General features: G+C 41.7%; 1 protein-coding gene across 1 annotated transcript; it reads left to right on the top strand.

Annotated features, from left to right (window-relative positions):
- Positions 1–3,200: 3,200 nt before the first annotated feature.
- LOC118617042 (translation initiation factor IF-2-like) lies at positions 3,201–9,073 on the top strand. Its single transcript, XM_036242532.1, has 2 exons — positions 3,201–3,323; positions 8,369–9,073. The coding sequence occupies exons 1-2, from the start codon at positions 3,201–3,203 to the stop codon at positions 9,071–9,073; spliced, it is 828 nt and encodes a 275-aa protein (XP_036098425.1).
- Positions 9,074–18,594: the final 9,521 nt, after the last annotated feature.

Below are 18,594 nucleotides of genomic sequence, written 5' to 3'. Positions count from 1 at the left end.
CGCTTCCAAGATGCAGTTACTCCTTTCAGAGTGTCCTGGTTGGGTGCTCAGAGACTGCCCTGCTCCCGTCCCGGCCCCTGCCCCTGCCCCTGCCCCTGCCCCTGCCCCACCGCCATGCCCGGGCCTCCTGGCTGCCTGAGGGCAGCACCCTGCACCTGACCCTGTCCCTTCGCAGGAAGAGTCCCGCCCTGTCCCTTAATGTCCTCAGTTCATACCTGGCCACGACAGCAGCATATACCTGGATATTCCATGTGGGAATTAAATGTTCTACGTAGGTCGAGGCACCTGAGAAGGTTCCCGCGGTAGAGCAAGGGCAGGACCTGGAAACAGCTGCAGGCTGGTAGTAATCACAGGCTTTCAAGCTGGAGAAGTGCTCGTGCGCCTACAGACAGTTGTGGATAAACTGAATTTCTGTATTGTGGCTTTAAATGGCATGCAGAGCCCTGGCAGGTTTGGCTCAGCAGTTATTGCGTCGGCCTGCGGTCCGGAGAGACCCGGGTTCGGTTCCCGCTAAGGGCACGTACCTCGGTTGCAGTTTGTCCCCGGCCCTGATTGGTCGTGCGGGTGGCAGCCACTCGATGTGTCCCTTTCACGGCGATGTTTCTCTCTCTCTCTCTCCCTCCCCAATCTATCTGAACAAAAAATGGAAAAAAAAAGTCCTCAGGTGAGGACAAAAAAAATAAATAAATAAATGGCATGTTGAGTTGCCCTGGCCAGTGCTCAGTGGTTAGAGTGTCAGCCGACAGACCAAAGAGTTGCAGGTTCGATTCTGGTCAAGGCCACCTACATGGTTGTGGTTTGTCCCCGGACCTGATCAGGCTCATGTAAGAGGCAACCAATCGATGTGTCTCTCTCACATCGATGTTTCTCTCCTTTTCTCTGTCTCCCTCCCTCCCACTTTATCTGATAAATGGAAAAATATCCTCAGGTGAAGATTAAAAATAATAGTAAAATAAATAAATGGCATATAAAAATTCATTCTGAACACACAGATGAAGGCTGCTTCTCCTCCTGGAAGAGAGGGGCTGTCCTCACACAAGATACCAAACTGGGGCCCATTCTCACCTCAGAGGACAAGGGAACCCCATCTGGGCACAGAGGCCCTGACTTCCTTTCTCAGTCTCCTGGTCCCTAACTGTGGAAAACCATGAAGAAAGGGGGCGAGAATCAGGGGCGCGAGACCAGGCGAAACAGTATCACCTGGACAACACCAGGTGGAAGTACAAGCTCTGGATTCACAAGCAGGATGGCCACAAGATGACACCAGCCGTCAACTGGCCACAGACCTCCGAACTTACCTCTCTCCACACAGTACACGCAAGTTAAACTGTAACTGATTTTAGTGATAAATGGTAGAAAAACATCCCATCTTTGCCAACAGACAGCTTATAAATTCACCGAAGTTGGAAACCCACTAGGTTTGGAAAACAGATGCATTCATTTCTGCAGTGGGTTCTGACTTTTCAACATACTGGGGTGGTTGCATCTGGCAATGACAGGAAACATTATCTTATTTCTTCCTGCAGAAAGTTGCTTTTGAGAATTGGTTGTGAGACACAGTTTACTTTTAATCAAACGTTGCCAACAGATGGCAGCCATCTGGAACTGTTCCAGAGAAAGGCCCTATTAGATGAAGTTCACAGTGCAGGTTGGATCCTGGTCTACTGTGAACCTCCTAAACACAGTTCTGTTAAGTCTTCCTGCCAGAATCCTCTCCCCGTCGCTGCTATTCATAGTAGCAGAGGATTTACTTGCACAATTCATTTAGTTTACAAATCTATTTTGGGGTGTGTGCGTGTGTGTGTGTGTGTGTAAAGAACATAGATTCACTCAAATAATTCAGATACATTTATTTGTGGCAGTTGTTCTCTGGAGAAACTGAATAGTCAAAGAAAAAAAAATAAACCTCCAGATTTGGGGGCACGTGGAAGAAAGAAAAATGCAGCTTCTCACCCGTGCACCACAGTGAGGTAAACCAGCCAATAAGGCCTGCTGTGGGGGGGCCTGTCATGAAGGAGCTGGGCTCACTCAGAACAGACACTTGAGGAAGGCCTCAGGCAAGAGAGTCAAACAAACCAAAAAAAACCCTAAACTTGGGGAAAAGGACATTACTGATAGCAGAAGAAAAAGAAAAAAAAAAGCAGAAGAAAAACAGCCCATAATGACAACCTCAGAGACATAAAAAACAGTCTACAAAATAAGACTAGGAAAAGATAATGACATTTGGGGAGGGTAAGAGTTGAACACAGGATAATATATTTTCAATTAAGTTAAGATAGCAAACATAAAATTAGCTATTCTTTTAGAATTTTAAGCAAACAAAAATGCAGGTATGAGAGGGGAGGGATGCATGGGGAAAGTGAAAATGAAAGAGAAAGATGAGTCAGAATGCCGTTCAGGGGAGGAACACAGGTTTACCTTGGCCACTAAAAAGGGACGTACCTGCTACCTGAACTGGACTCACTGAAACACAGGCACTGCGGTCTAGAGGAAAGTAACCTGGGTGGTGATGTTTATCCAAGAAGGGGGAGGGGGGAGGGTTACTGTAGCATGTCTCCTGAGTCTACGTATCTGCGTTCCATTTCACGCTTCATGAGTACTCTTTTTTTAAACAAATTGCTCCATCTCTGTATGAACTTCTATGTAGACAATCGGTGCAAGTCCTCAAAATATTATTTTGCAAAGCATGGATCAACTCTAACTATATTAGGGGTTAATGCTCTTATGTTGAGGTCTCTCTATATCCCAATTCACGGAGCCAGTTCTATGGTTATTCAAGGCCTCATTTCTTCTCTAAAGCATGGATTCTGAATGTCCACAAACGAATTCCAAATTGGTCTCTCCATATATGAAGCCACATATTAATATTAAAGATAGCAGCGCTTCCATTAGCCTGGTGTGATGATGTAAAGCAAAGCCCCACCCAACTAAAAGGGAAACTTTCATTTGGTTGTTATATCATGGAGTAACCCAACAAAAAGAGTTTGTGTTCTATTATACAAGTGTTATGGTTGTTAGTGCTGCCAGAAGGACCCCCAGATGTCTATGGCCTCATGTGGAAGACTGGAGCATTTGTGGCTGGTGATGTAACTAGAAAATGTAAATGCCCCACTAAGCCTTTTTTCTCAAAACAGAAAACTGCGCCCTATTCCACAGGAACCTGGGGCACCCGGCTGGCAGGGCGTTGGCCACTGCTCGCCATGAGGCCCCGCTACGCCCACTCTGCCTTCGGGCGACGGGGCTTTCGGGGTTCTGCCAACAGCAGTTGGCCTAAACCAGAAAACAGAGACGACAGCAATAAAAAGGATTTTAAAAAAGAAATGGTTATAATAAGATCCTCAGTGATAAAATGCTTTTGACTAAAAATGACCTTCAACGGCTTAAAAACCCAGAATCACAAGAGCTACAGTTATGGTATGAAATTAAAAATGCATGAACTCCCCCATGCAGAAGAGGACAGGACCTTGTTTGTTTTGAGTGTGTAATCAGGTGAAGAATGAAAAGTAGCATCCTTGGCGAGTCCACAGCCAGCAGCCAGCCTTTAAGAACAAGCCATCTGGACCTTGTGAGTATCCACGGTCAAGCCTCAGCTTATCGATGTCGCCGGGCTCTTTCCACAGTTCAGTTCTTCCGTTCCCAAGACCTGTCCTCACATGGTCTCCTGACGGCTGTCAAAGTCTGCACATCACTGCCATATACAAGGGAGGAGGCATGCATGCATACTTGAATGTATGTGTATGTGTGTGTGTACACACACATACATGTTACATGGGAGCTTGCCAGCAGAGCCAATTCTTAGGCCCCAACCAGACCTACTATTGAGTCACTAACCCTGGAGGTGGGCCCTGAACATTGGGTCTTAAAAGATTCAGATGCACATGAAAATTTGAAGATCACTAGTTTACTATGTAAAAGCAGATACTGAGTTTGCGATACACAGCGAATAGTTTATACCACACGTAGATGTCTTCTACTTAAAGGTGGTACTCTTCTTTATAGACCATAATAGGAAGTAAGAAGACTTCAACGAGTTTGAGAAAATGAAAAGCAGCAGCAGACGTGGTCAATGATTTTCAGACAGAGGAAATCACAGCCTACAGTGTGTAAAGATGTACGAATAAGGACATCCAGTTTACCTCCACAGATCCCCTCAGAGATGAGGACTTAGTGATGCCAAATAAAGAAAGGATAGAACATTTCTAGTTTTATTCAGAAAATTACAAGTAACTATAAAGAATGCATGAAGGTCTATATTCTGAGAGCTATTCACCTACCCTCATTCGCTGCCTGAATAGAGAAAATGTTGCAATGCTGTGTATTACACTACGCGAGGGATGGAAGATTTCTTCTGTGTAAAACTGAACAGAAACGTCTCAAGATTTAAAATCACAATATTCAATCCGACCGGTGTGGCTCAGTGGTTGAGCGTCGACCCTGCACCAAGAGGTCACTGGTTCAACTCCCGGTCAGCGCACATGCCCAGGTTGTGGGCCCGATCCCCAGTGGGGGGCGTGCAGGAGGCGGCCAATTAATGTTCTCTCTCATCGATGTTTCTCTCTCTCTCTCTCTCTCCCTTCCTCTCTCTCTAAAAATAAATAAAGTAAAAATAAATAAATAAATAAAAACACAACAGTCGTTGGGGGAGTAGAGGTGGAAAAGAATTTTACATGGAAGCTACTGGACCGCTGCGGTTCTCCTACCCTTTCTGCAGGAGAAGTTCGACAGCCAGGGAGCAGAACCCGGGCAGAAGCTTCTGTGAGCACTGGACACCTTGGGCATCTACTTTGACTACTGCACAAAATGTTGTGAACTGAACATCTGTGCCCCCCAAATTTTATATGTTAAAGCCCTCAGCCCCAATGTGATGGTATTTGGAGAGGGGCCTTTGGGAGGTATTTAGATTTCGAGGCGGTAGTGAGGGTGATGAGGAGCTTAGAATCCCCGTAAGAAGTGGAAGGGGGACAAACGTTAGTTCTCTCTGCCAAGTGAGGACACAGTGAGAAGAGGACCCTTTACCAGGAGATAGATCTGCCAACACCTTGATCCTAAACTTCCCGGTCACCAGAACAGTAGGAAAAAATGTGTTGTTTAATCCACCCAGTCTGGGAGATTTGTTATAGCAGCACAAGTTGAAGACAAAAGAAAAATAAATGTCAGGGTCCATCCAGAAGAAAAAGCTAATACCACATCCCCATTAAAATCGGGGATCCTAAAAAGTTATCACGTCATACAATGAAAAAGAAGTAAACTCCACCATGCAGAAGGTAAAAGCACGGGAAAAACTTGCTCCTATTGATGTGCTGCAGGATGAGAGAGACTCGCTATGTCTTTCTATACATGTGTGTATATATATACAAGTTCCCCCTGCTATCCGAGAGGAGAGTGTGCCTACGGAATTTTCTGGAAGACAAAAGAGCACAAAGGAAAGGATCAGGACACAGCTCAGTGAGGGTGCATAAACGAAATGGAGCTAAAACGCAGGCGCTCACAGAGTTCAGAGCCGCGGCGGCTGGCTGCTGGGGCGCTGAGTGCTGTTCCTGGGGAACAAACCTGATGTCACCCTTGCTGCTCCAGGGGCACTCTGCCTCTATGAGGACAAAACAGACGGCCCTGGCCGGCTTGGTCAGTGCTGAGGGCGTCGGCCCTCGGACCAGAGAGTCACAGGTTAGGTTCTGCGAAGGGCACGTACCTCGGTTGCAGTTTGTCCCCGGCCCTGGGTGGGGTTGTGTGGGTGGCAGCCAGTCGATGTGTCCATCTCACGTCGATGTTTCTCTCTCTCTCTCTCTCTCTCTCTCTCCCGCCCACCCTATCTGAAGATAAATGCAAAAATGTCCTTGGTGAGGATTAAAAAAAATTAAAATTAAAAAATAAAGGCAAAACAAATGCTAAATTCTAACTTTTTGCTTTTGTTATGTAAAAGCAAAAATCCTCTTTGGATTTCTTTTGATTAGCGAAACCAGGTACTAATGTAGGTCTTTTGTAAAACTGAAATGGTGAAAGAAAACTTTCAAAAAGCAAATCTTACCACTATACCTCAAAAAACATATATATGCAAATATACATTTATATAACTATATATAAAAATATGTATGTATATATATATATAAATGAATTAAGCATTAATTTCAGACAAAATGGACAATGTAGGAAAGGCATTACTAGAAGAAAAAAGAAACACTTTATAATAATAAAGGTTCAATACACCTGAAAGATAAAACTTTTAAGTTCCACATGATCATATAATCTCAAATATATGTAGGAAAAATCTAAGTAAGAAGAAATAAATAAATCCATAATTACAGTTGAGGTTTTAATATCCCTCTGAACAAGCAAACAAAATAAAATAATTGTGCAAGTAGCACACTGAGCCAGTAGAAAAAACACTGGCCCACAGCTGAAGATCACATCTGTTTTTCAAGTAACTGTAAAATATGTATGAAAATCGGCTGTTCACCAGAGGGCCCTGATGCAAGTCTCAAAATATTCCAAAGTGTTGGAACCACTCATAGCATGTGCTTGGACCACAATACAATTACAAATAATAAAAATATAAGTAGACAATTTTCATCTCCTTGGCAATTAAACAGGTGTCGAAGAATAAATCATAATGAACTCCCTGAGGTACGTGGCATTTTAAAATAACATGCGAAGCCCAAAAGTCAAAAGGGATAAACACAATAAAAGGTAATTAAAAATGAAAATGTGTGTATCATGGAAGCAACTTTAAATAAGTTACAATCCAGAGACACACTGGGCGAAAGAATTGTGCCTTATTTAAGAGAAGAGAAATTCAACTCCACAACATGGTCAGGTACACCAACAAATCAGCACGAGGAAAGAAATGAACATCCCACAAAAAAATGGGTATTGAATCTCAGATAAGTCATAGAATAAAATGGTAAATAATCATAATCACATTAAAAAGTACTCAACCCTATTAATAATTATTAATTATAAACAAAAATATAAATAAGATAATTGTTGCTAAAGAGTAGCAATTAATTTACAATTAATATGACATTGGAGAATGTGGAAAACAAGCATTCTCGTACTTTATCAGAAGAAGAATAGAATTTTTTTTATAGTTTGCACAAAAAGATATGTGCAAAGATGATAACTACAGTGTAATTTATAATAGCAAAAACCTAAAAATAAATAACACCTGGATTATTAGATAAGTGATACAGTTCTGTATTAAAGGTCTGGAGAGTTCCAAAATCCACCACCAGAAACAGTTTGTATAAAATATTCCTACCTACGTTAAAAAAAAAAAAAAAAGGCACTGTATAGATGTGTATATACATATTTGTATTGTTAAAATGTTTTTATAAATAGAAACCAGTCTTAAAATTCCCCGAGCAGCCAAAACAGGTTTAGTCATACAAATAAAACTTGATTTAGTTTACTCTGCAAGACTAACTTGACCTGGGTTATTTCTTGCTTATGTCTCTGGAAATCATAAGCAAACGAACTGTTCCCAATCTTGATATGAGCTAACCACTGGAAATTCTGGTATAACTTATCACTGCAAAGAATAAACGGTCACTGTGTTCTCACTGCATAAGCTGCTTGTTAACGTACTCTTGAACCTCATTTCCTATTTTGGTTTTAGTGTCTGCACAATACACTTTTACTGATTACAACTTCAATGAATCATGGATTTATTTCTGTTACTTCTAAACTTTTGACGGAGTCACATTTACTGACTGCTTGTTCTGTGGCAGGAACCATTCTGAAAACTTCGCATATGTAATCTTCCTCAGTCCTCATAAAAATCCTGTGAGGTGGTTGCCCTCACTACACCTGCAGAAATTGTTAGGTAGCTTTCACAAGGTCTCAGAGATGAGAGGGATGATGAGAAGGATGAAAGTGGATGAGAAATCTTCTGCTCTCTTTAACCACAGTTAACAGTGTAAAGGTGAGAATAATGGGGAGGAAGAGAATATATAGGCTTTATTATTTGGAGGATCCTGTGTTGCTTTTGAAAAAAAGGAGGGAGGGAGGGAGGGAAGGAAGGAAGGAAGGAAGGAAGGAAGGAAGGAAGGAAGGAATGAAGGAGGAAGGAAGGAAGGAAGGAAGGAAGGAAGGAAAGGAGGGAAGGGAGGGGGGGAAGGGAGGGGGGAAAGGGAGGGGGGAAAGGGGAGGAAGGGGGGAAGGGAGGAAGGGGGGGAAGGGGGGAAGGGGGGAAAGAGGGAATAGAGGAAGGGGAAAGGGGGAAGGGGAAGAGGTAGGGGGAGGGGGAGAGAAGAAGAGAAAAGGAAAAGAAAGATCAATGAACAATTCGATTTCACAAGTATGTATAGAAAGCTAAATATTCCACGCACGTGGTCGCTTTGTCTCTGAAACAAGCTAAGCCGTCCTCCGACAGAGAAAACGGAAGAGAACAGCAGCAAGAGAGGAAGGAGACCCGAAAGAACACAAGCTGGACCCGCCACCCTGGTGCTCGGAACCGCAGCTTCAGGCTTCGAAAGGGGCAGGGTCGGGAGGTCGGCCTCGGTGGAGGAAGCGCCCACAGCCCGGCGCCCTCGGAGGCAGCCCCGGGTTCTCCCGCGCAGTCCCGCGGGTGGGGACGCCGGGCCTGGCTGCCCTGAGCGCACCACCGGGGGTTCCTGCTCCCGGGCCCACAGCGCGAAGCGGGGGGCGACACCTCCGTGCGCCCGGGCGGTCCCCGCAGCGGTCCCGTCCTGCAGCCACGCGGGCCGGCCGAGGACCGCCGTCGGCACCCGGAGGCCCGACTCCCACCCCCCGCCCCGGACGCCCCGAAGCGCCGCAGACGGGGGCGCAGCGGCGGGAGCTGGGGCGGCTGCTGGGGGCGGGGCGAGGGCGGGGCATCGCGTTGCGTGGGGCGGTGGGCGGGGGCCCAACGGCCGCGGGGGGCCACCCGGAGGTGGGGCCGGGAGATCCCGCAGGCCAGGGCCCGGGTGAGCAGGGTCCCCGCCTCAGAGCGCCCAGCAGGGGACTAGCGGGTCTTCACAGCCCGGGAGCACCGGGCCTGGGCATCGGCCACTCCTGGGGGGATCTGGGAACGAGAACCGGAGCCTGCCAGCTGCCTGCAGCGGTGAACCCGCCCTAGGAGTACGGGTGGGACTCTGCCCGGCTCGCTGCAGCTTCGCCTTGGAAGGACAGGGCCTTAGTGTCAGTGTCAGGCCATTTGGGCTCCCCCTCTTCTCCCTGGAACTTGTGTAACAGCGGAGGTTCCTCTTGATACCATCCTGCAGGTGGGACAGCGAGAGGAGTTTCAACACTGAACTAGCACAGGGCTGTGGGTAAAATACGTGGACTTCTGCCCTTGGGTAGAAAGGTGGTATTTGAAATATCTAGATCGTAGGACATTGAACAGCCTTCAGATTTGGAAGGGAGCTGTGCTTTCTGACCGAAAGGAATGAAAGGATACTGAACACACCTTGTAGAATCCACAAGCACCAGCTCAGTGCCTCCTCTGGACTGGCCACACAGACCGCTCCTTTATTTTAATGAGACGCGCTCCCTGGGCCTTAGGACTTCCACCTATGCAGTTACCTCTGTCTACAATGCCTCGCCCCACCCACCCTTCAAACACACACACACACACTTCCTTCAGCTCTGGGATCTGTCTTCCTTAACACCCCCTCTCCACCATCTAACCCAGTGACCCCACAACTCTTTATTGTAGCACCATTATATTTATCTGTAACACTTCGGGTACTTGTAATATTACATTTAATTTTGTTCATTTTCCACCATCCCCATTTTGTTCTCCAGCTTGGTATAGGGTGTGGCAGGCTAATAATTTTGAAATGGAGAGAAGAGAAGGGATTTCTTCTGGGGAACAACAGAGTTGAGTTAAACATATGGAGAGAATAGTTTACTTTTATTTACCGCTTATGATGACACCGTAGGAAGAGTTAGTAAAGAGCAGTCAAGGCAGGAGAGGGCCTGAAAAGGGGTTAGGACTAGTGTCAGTGTATGAGTCCAAGATAAGTCACGCAGGGAACAGATCTTTGTCTTCTTTGTGTTAATTGTAATTAGCAGGCATATAGGGGTTGGTTTTAAAGTGGAGTGACAGGAAAACTAGTCTTTCCCAATACAGTAAAGGCGAGGACAAGATCAAGGTACTGGAAGGCAGAAGTACCGAGTACAATGCTTTGTTTAGTTATTTGTTTGTGTTCTGCAGAAATAAGCAACACAAAGTTCCCATTGGCTTGTCATGGTGCTACAGCTCCTACAACAACTGAGCAGGTTTTCTAGCTAAAAGCATGGAAGGATGCACAGAACAGGGGTCAGGTCCACCCTGTTTAGGCTGGGCAGAACACATCCACAGGACCCGGGACTTTCGGAGATTTTTGCAGTAAATCTGATAGCTAACCTTTCTCCTTCTCATGCCTGGATCCAGTCCTGAGGCTGGTGCTATATCACATCCTCTCCTTAGGTTGCGTAAGTTGTGAAGGTTCTAATTTTTAACTTGGTTGTGAGATGGGTCTTATGCTCACATTGTTTCTTCATGGCTTTTTGCCTCCTTGGGCCTTCTACACCCAGGATTTTATTTTATTTTATTTTATTTTATTTTATTTTATTTTATTTTATTTTATTTTATTATCCTCACCCGAGGACATTTTTCCATTTTTTGTTCAGGTAGAGTGGGAGGGAGAGAGAGGAACAGAGAGACAGAGAGAAACATCGATGTGAAAGGAACACATCGAGCGGCTGCCACCCGCACGACTGACCAGAGCCCGAGACAAACTGCAACCGAGGCACATGCCCTTAGCAGGAACCGAACCCGGGTCTCTCAGGACCGTAGGCCAATGCTCTAACCGCTGAGCCAAACCGGCCAGGGCTACGCCCAGGATTTTAGAAATGGTTCACCATCTGCGTTGAGAACCAGCTTCTAGAGACCTACTCAAAAACAGAGCAATGAGAATGGGCCAAGCCAAAAGGACTTAATTGGACAGATATGGATAGATAAGATGAACAAAGAGAAATATTCCATGAGTGTGACTATATAGTTTCAGAGTCTCTTGTTTCAGCCGTCATATTTGACCAAGACCGTTGTGGATAGTGTATTAACAGCAGATCTTCTTTTTCAGAAGTCTAAATCATGGATGGCCAAAGTAAGTAATTTGCTTTGTTTACTGTCTTCCCAGTTTGTTAATTCTGTTAAGAGGTTGTCGTAATATGTTATTTAGTCTCTGAAAGGATATAATTTGCTTTGTGTTGCTTGTGTTCCAGAACTGATGCCTAGTTCAGTATTGAGAACATGTGCACAAGTATACACTGCAGCTGCATTTCTTTTTTAAAAATAAACGATAAAAATTTCAGAGACACCTAAGAAGTGCCAGGCTTATTGGGAAATATATAATTTATACTATATTTCATCCAGATTGGTTTTTCCTTTACTAGTGCATTTTATATACAAAAAGATTACTCAAATCATAGTAATTAACAAATAAGAAATTTAATGTGTCAGGTAATGGTAGTACAATTCTCAGATCTCCTGATATGTATTTCATAACATAAGTAAGTGTATGGGTTTAAGTAAATACCAATCATTATTCTCTAGATTTTTTTCTATCAAGGAAATTCTAAATAAGTTGAATATTCATCAAGCATCTAATATTAGACCTCTTTTTTAAAATTTAACGTTCTAAAGAGAAAAACAATACATACTAGGAAAAAAATATCAGGGAAAAAATCCTGAGAAGAACAGTGTTAAAGAACTGACGTAACCTCACAATAAGATGTACTTACACAACTACAGCAATCAAGACAATGTGCTATTGGAGAAAGAAAGGATGGATAAGTTAAAGGAACAAAAGAGAGAGCCTATAACCAGATACTATAAATATTGTCAACTGACCTTTGACGAAGGAGCAAAGGTAATACGGAGCAGAGATAGTCTTTTCAAAAGTGGTGATGGAACAACTAGACATCCACATGCAAAAATAAATAAATAAATCTAGATGCAGACTTTACACCCTTCACAGTAATTAATTCAAAATTAATTACAGACCTAAATGTGAAATATGAAACTAAAACTCTTAGAGATGGCATAGAAGAAAGTCTAGATCAGAAATTTTCATCTCATGACACACATAAATGAATTACTAAAATTCTACAGCACACCAAAAAATATATTTTTTGCTGATCTGACCAAAAAATAGGTATAATTTTGATTCATTCTTGATTTATTCACACTAGATGGCTATTTTTGTGTTGCTTGCTGTCATAGTTTTTTGTTGCTAATCCTCACCCGAGGATATTTTTCTTAAAATCTTTATTGTTGAAACTATTACAGATGTTCCCTCTGTTTTCCTCCATTAATCCCCTCCTCCCCACACCTACCCGCTCCTGCCTTCCCTACACTATTGTTTGTGTCCCTTGCTTATACATATATTAATATAAGTTCTCTGGTTTATCTCTTCCCAACCCCCTATCCTCCTTCCCTCTGAAGTTTGTCAGTCTGTTTCCAACTTCCATGTTTATTTTGATTGTGAGCTTATTCTGTTCATTATATTACATAAACAAGTGAGATCATGTGGTACTCGTCTTTTTCTGACTGGCTTACTTCACTTAGCATAACACTATCCATGTCCCTCCATGTCATCTCAAAGGGTAAGAGATCTTTCTTTCTTACAGCTGCATAGTATTCCATTGTGTGAATGTAACATAACTTTTTTATCTGTTCATCTAATGATGGACATTTGGGCTATTTCCAGATCTTAGCTATTGTAAATAGCACTGCTATGAACACAGGGGTACATATATTCTTTATGATTGATGTTTCAGGCTTCTTAGGATATATTCCTAGAAGTGAGATCACTGGGTCAAATGGCAGATCAATTTTTTAATTTTTTGAGGAAACACTATATTGTTTTCCGTAGTGGCTGCACCAGTCTGCATTCCCACCAGCAGTGTACTAGAGTCCCCTTTTCTCCACACCCTCGCCAACACTTGTTTGATGACTTGTTGATGGTAGCCCTTCTGACAGGTGTGAGGTGATGCCTCATAGTTGTTTTAATTTGCATCTCTCTTATTTTTAGTGATGTTGAGCATTTTTTCATATGTCTCTTGGCCATTTGGATGTCCTGTTTGGAGAAGTATTTATTCAGGTCCCCTGCCAATTTTTCAATTGGATTGTCTTCCTTTTGTTGAGTTGTATGAGTACTCTAATATATTTTAAAAATTAACCCCTTATGATTGGCAGATACGTTCTCTCATACAGTCAGCTCCTTTTCCATTATGATGCTGATTTTGTTTATTCGTTTGTTTGTTTTTGCTGTGCAGAAGACTTTTAGTTTGATGAATCCCATGTATTAACATTTTTCCTTTGTTTCTTTTGCCCTAAGCAATATATTGGTGAAATTCTACTACAAATGATTTCAGAGATTTTGCTGCCTACATTTTCTTCTAGAATTTTTACGGTTTCATGAATTATATTTAATTCTTTAATCTATTTTTCTATTTTGAGTTTATTGGTGTGTATGGTGTAAGTTGGTAGTCTAGTTTCATTTTTTTTTTTTTTCATGTACCTGTTCAATTTTCCCCACATCATTATTTAAGAGACTGACTTTCCTCCATTGTATGCTTTTGCCTCCATTGTCAAATTGAGCATAATATCTTGGGTTGATTTCTGGGTTCTCTGTTCTGTTCCATTGATCTATGTGCCTGTTCTTGGGCCAATAGCAGGGCTGTTTTGATTACAGTGGCTTTGTAGTGTAACCTGATTTCTGGAATTGTGATCCCTCCAACTTTGTTGTTCTTTTTCAAGATTTCTGTGGCTATTCAGGGTCTTTTTTAATTCCATATAAACTTTCTAGATTTTGGAAATATGTCCTTGATATTTTAATAGGGTTTGCATTGAATTTATAGATTGCTTTGGGTAGTATGAACATTTTAATGATGTTGGTTCTTCCAATTCATGAATATGGTATATGCTTCCACTTTTTAATATCTCCCTCTATTTCTTTTTTCAATTGTCATGTAGTTTTCTGAGAACAGGTCTTTTTCCTCTTTGGTTAAGTTTATTCCTAGATATATTAATTTTTTGTTGCAATGGTAAATGAGTAGTTTTTTTTCTTTTTTTTCTTTTTGAGTGTTCATTATTGGTGTATAAGAAAGCCATCAATTTCTGGATGTTAATTTTGTATCCTGGTACTTTACCAAATTCATTTATTAAATCTAATAGTTTTTTTTTTTTTAATGGTGTCTTTAGTGTTTTCTATGTACAATATCATGTCATCTGCAAATAATGAGGTTCACTTCCTCCTTTCCAATTTGAATGCCTTTTACTTTTTCATCTTGTCTGTTTCCTGTGGTTAAGACTTCCAGTAGTATGTTGAATAAGAGTGATGAAAATGGACATCTCTATCTTGTTCCTGATCTTAAGGGAAATGCTTTTAGTTTTTGTCCATTGAGTATGATGTTGGTTATAGGTTTGTCATATATGGCCTTTATTGTGTTGAGATATGATCACTCCATTCCAGTTTAGCTGCGCATTGTTATTAGAAATTGGTGCTTGATTTTGTCAAATGCTTTTTCAGCAACTATTGATATGATTGTATGATTTTTATCCTTCATTTTTTTATGCGGTATATCACATTTATTGATTTTTGAATATTGTACCAGCAGTGCATCCCTGGGATAAATCACACTTGTTCATGGTGAATAATTTTTTTAATATATTGCTGAATCTGATTTGCTAATAATTTGTTGAGGATTTTGGCAACTGTGCTCATCAGAAATATTGGCCTGTAATTTTTCTTCTTTGTTATGTCTTTATCTGGTTTTGGAATTAGGATTATGCTGGCCTCATAAAAAGAACTTGGAAGTTTTGTGTGTTAGTTCCTCTTTGAATGTTCGGTAAAACTCCCCTGTGATCCCATCTGGACTAGGGCTTTTGTTGCTGAAAGTTTATCGATTACTGCTTTAATTGTCCTAGTTGTTTTTGGTCTGTTCATGTTTTCTGACTTTCATCATTGAGATTTGGAAAGCTGAATGATTTTAGAAATTTTCCAATTCACCCAGTTTGTCCAATTATGAATTATGAATATAATTATTCATAGTATTTTCTTACAATACTTTGTATTTCTGCAGTGTCTGTTGTTATTTCACTTCTTTCATTTCAGATTTTATTTATTTGTTTTCTCTCTGTTTCTTGGTGAGTCTGGCTAATGGTTTATCAATCTTATTTATCTTTTCAAAAAAACTGCTCTTAGTTTTATTGGTCTTTCATTTTGTTTTTTCACTCTCCATGTTATTTATTTCTATTCTGGTCTTTATTATTTTCTTCATTCTATTTACACTGGGTTTTTCTCTTTCTAATTCTTGAAGTTGTAGGGTTGGATAGTTTATTAAAAATTTTTCTTGTTTCTTGAGGTAGGCCTATAATGTTGTGAACGTCCCTCTTAGGACTGCTTTTGCTGTGTTCCATAGATTTTATGTTGTATGTTTATTTTCATTAGTTTCCACAAAGTTTTTTTTTTTTTTTAATTCTGCCTTGATCTCATTGGTAACCCATTAATTTTTTAATAACATACTGTTTAGCCACCATCTATTTGAATGCTTTTGAGTGTTTTTATTGTAATTGATTTCTAGTTTCTTGCCATTGTGATCTGAGAAGATGCTTGATATGATTTCTTGAACCTGTAGAGACTTAGTCTGTGTCCTAACATGTGGTCTACCTTCAAGAATGTCCCTTGTGAATTTGGGTTTCTTTGTTGTTGTTTTGTTTTTGTTTTTGTTGTTGTTGTTGTTGTTGGTGGTGGTGGTGGTGTTTATTTTAGAGGGAGGGGAAAGAGATAGAAACATCAATGAGAGAGAAAATCAGTTGGTTGCCTCCTGCATGCCTCTCCACTGGGGATTCGGCCCACAAGCTGGGCATGTACCTTGACTGGGAATCGAACCAGTGACCTCTTGGTGCATGGTTTGACATTCAACCAGTGAGCCACACCAGCCAGGCCCCTTGTGCATTTGAAAAGAATGTATATTCTGCAGTTTTGTTGTGAGATGCTTTGTAGATATCAATTAAATCCATCTGATCTAGTGCATTATTTAGTTTCTCTGTTTCTTTGTTAATTTTTTGTCTAGCAGGTCTATCCAGTGATTTCAGTAGGGTTTTAAAGTCTCCTATTATTAATGTATTGCTATTGATCTCCCTTGAAATCCTCCACAAATTTTTAATATATTTTGTTTCTCCTATATTGGGTGCATTTATATTTAACAGGGTTATATCCTTTTGTTGGATTAATACTTTTAATATTATGTGCTGCCATTTGTATCTTGTTATGGCTTTCATTTTGAAGCTGTTTTATCAGATATGAATATTGTTGCTCCAGATTTTTTGTTTTGCTTTGTTTCCATTTGCATGGAAAACTTTTTTTCATTCCTTCAGTTTTATCCTATATGAGTCTTTTGTTCTGAGATGGGTCTCTTGTAGACAGCATATATATGTGCCCTGTTTTTTAATCCATTCAACTACCCTGTGTCTTTTGATTGGAGCCTTTAATACATTTACATTTAAGGTTGTTATTGATAGGTACTATTTTTTTATCTTTGTTGTTGAATGTATTACAGATGTTCCTCATTTTTCCCCCATTGACCCCCCTCCTCCCCACTCCCTCCCCTCTCCCGCCTTTTCCCACACTGTTATCTGTGTCCATTGGTTATGTATATAAATTCTTTGGTTTATTTCTACACACCCTGCAACCTCTTTCCCTTTAAGGTTTCTCAGTCTAGCAACAAATTAGTATTTCTTAATCCCTTCACCTTTTTCACCTATCTTCCCACCCCCCACCCATCTGGCAACCAACAAAATGTTCTCTGTATCTATGAGAATGTTTCCGTTCTGCCTGTTCATTTTGTTTGTAGATTCAATTGTCGATAGATATGTATGTACTCACTGCTGTTTTGTTTATTCATATATTTTATCTTTTTCTTCAAAAAGACCCTTCATCATTTCATTTAAAAATGGTTTGGTGGTGCCCTGGCCGGTTTGGCTCAGCGGTTAGAGCGTCGGCCTGCGGTCCAGAGAGATCCGGGTTCGGTTCCCGCTAGGGGCACGTACTTCGGTTGCAGTTTGTCCCCGGCCCTGGTTGGTCGTGCGGGTGGCAGCCACTCGATGTGTCCCTTTCACATCAATGTTTCTCTCTCTCTCTTCCTCTCTCTCCCTCCCACTCTATCTGTACAAAAGAAAAAAATGGAAAAATGTCCTCAGGTGAGAATTAAAAAAAAAAAAAAAAAAAAATGGTTTGGTGGTGATGAACTCCTTTAGCTTTTCCTTGTCTGGGAAACTCTTTATATGGCCATTGATTCTAAATGATAGCTTTGCAGGATAGAGTAATCTTGGTTGTAGGTTCTTGCTTTTCATCACTTTGAATATTTCTAGCCACTCCCTTCTGGCCTGCAAAGTTTCTTTTGAGAAATCAGCTGACAGCCTAATGGGAACTCCCGTGTAGGTAACTAACTGCCTTTCTCTTGCTGCTTTTAAGATTCTCTCTTTGTCTTTAACCTTTGCAATGTTGATGATGATGTGTCTTGGTGTGGGCCTCTTGGGGTTCATCTTGTTTGGGACTCTCTGTGCTTCCTGGATTTGTATATCTGTTTCCTTCACAAAGTCAGGGAAGCTCTCTGCCATTATTGTTTCAAATAGGTTTTTGATTTCTTGTTCTCTCTCTTCTCCTTCTGGCACCCCCAAGATGCAAATGTTTGAAGTTGTCTCAGAGGCTCCTTACACTATTCTCATTTTTTGGATTCTTTTTTCTTTTGCTGTCCTGATTGGGTGTTTTTTTGCTCCCTTATATTCCAAATTGATGGTTTACTTCTTCGCTTTACCTACTCTACTATTGAATCTTTGTAAATTATTCTTTATTTCAGTTAGTTCCTCCTTCATTTCTGACTGGCCCTTTTTTATGCTCTTGAGGCCCTCACTAAGTTTGCTGAGGTTCTCACTAAGTTCATTTAGCATCCTTATAAGCAGTATTTTGAACTCAGCATCTGTTAGGTTGCTTATCTCCATTTCGCTTAGTTCTTTTCTTGGGGTTTTGTTCTGTTCTTTCATTTGGGACCTGTTTTTTTGTCTCCTCATTTTGGCCGCCTCCCTGTGTTTGTTTCTCTGTATTACTTAATGAGAGGTATGGGGCTTGCTGAGACCAGATGTTGCTTGTGTGAAAGAATTTAGGAAAACCTGAGGCAGGATCCAAGACAGGCCAATCCTATGGTTAAGCAACTGGCAACAGCTTAGGTGGGCCTGAAAGTTTGGTGTGGCAGGGCAACCAGTGTGAGCCAGGTTGCTGGAGTCCCAGATATGGTGGGTGTCTACCGCCCCAGGGAAGGGCTCACCAAAGGAACAAAGGCCTCTGAAAGCACATTTGTCCTGGAGAAAGCCCCTCTCCAGCCCTCACTCTAATGCCAAGCAGCTCAGTTCTTCCCTGTATGTCTCTGGTGTCCTTCGAGCTGCCTCCCCTCCAACCTTAGAGGGAGTGAGTCAGATAAGTCTGTGCACAGGCCCTTTAAGAGGAGCTTCCTGGGGCTCCAGCTGATTCAGCATCCCTGAACCTCAGTTCCCACTGTTTTTTCCAGCCAAAAATTATAGGGACTTCTCTTCCTGGCACTGGAACCATG

This window comes from Molossus molossus, unplaced genomic scaffold (genome assembly GCF_014108415.1).
Source record: "Molossus molossus isolate mMolMol1 unplaced genomic scaffold, mMolMol1.p scaffold_m16_p_5, whole genome shotgun sequence".
Classification (NCBI taxonomy): domain Eukaryota; kingdom Metazoa; phylum Chordata; class Mammalia; order Chiroptera; family Molossidae; genus Molossus; species Molossus molossus.
This window is presented reverse-complemented; position numbering and strand designations above follow the sequence as displayed.

What these genes read in the sequence shown, in the direction of transcription:
- LOC118617042 (XM_036242532.1), top strand. Translation starts at nt 3,201, where the DNA reads ATGAGGCCCCGCTACGCCCACTCTGCCTTCGGGCGACGGGGCTTTCGG. An exon ending in AGGATTTTAAAAAAGAAATG is followed by an intron (nt 3,324 to 8,368) that starts GTTATAATAAGA and finishes GTCCTCCGACAG; the next exon opens with AGAAAACGGAAGAGAACAGC.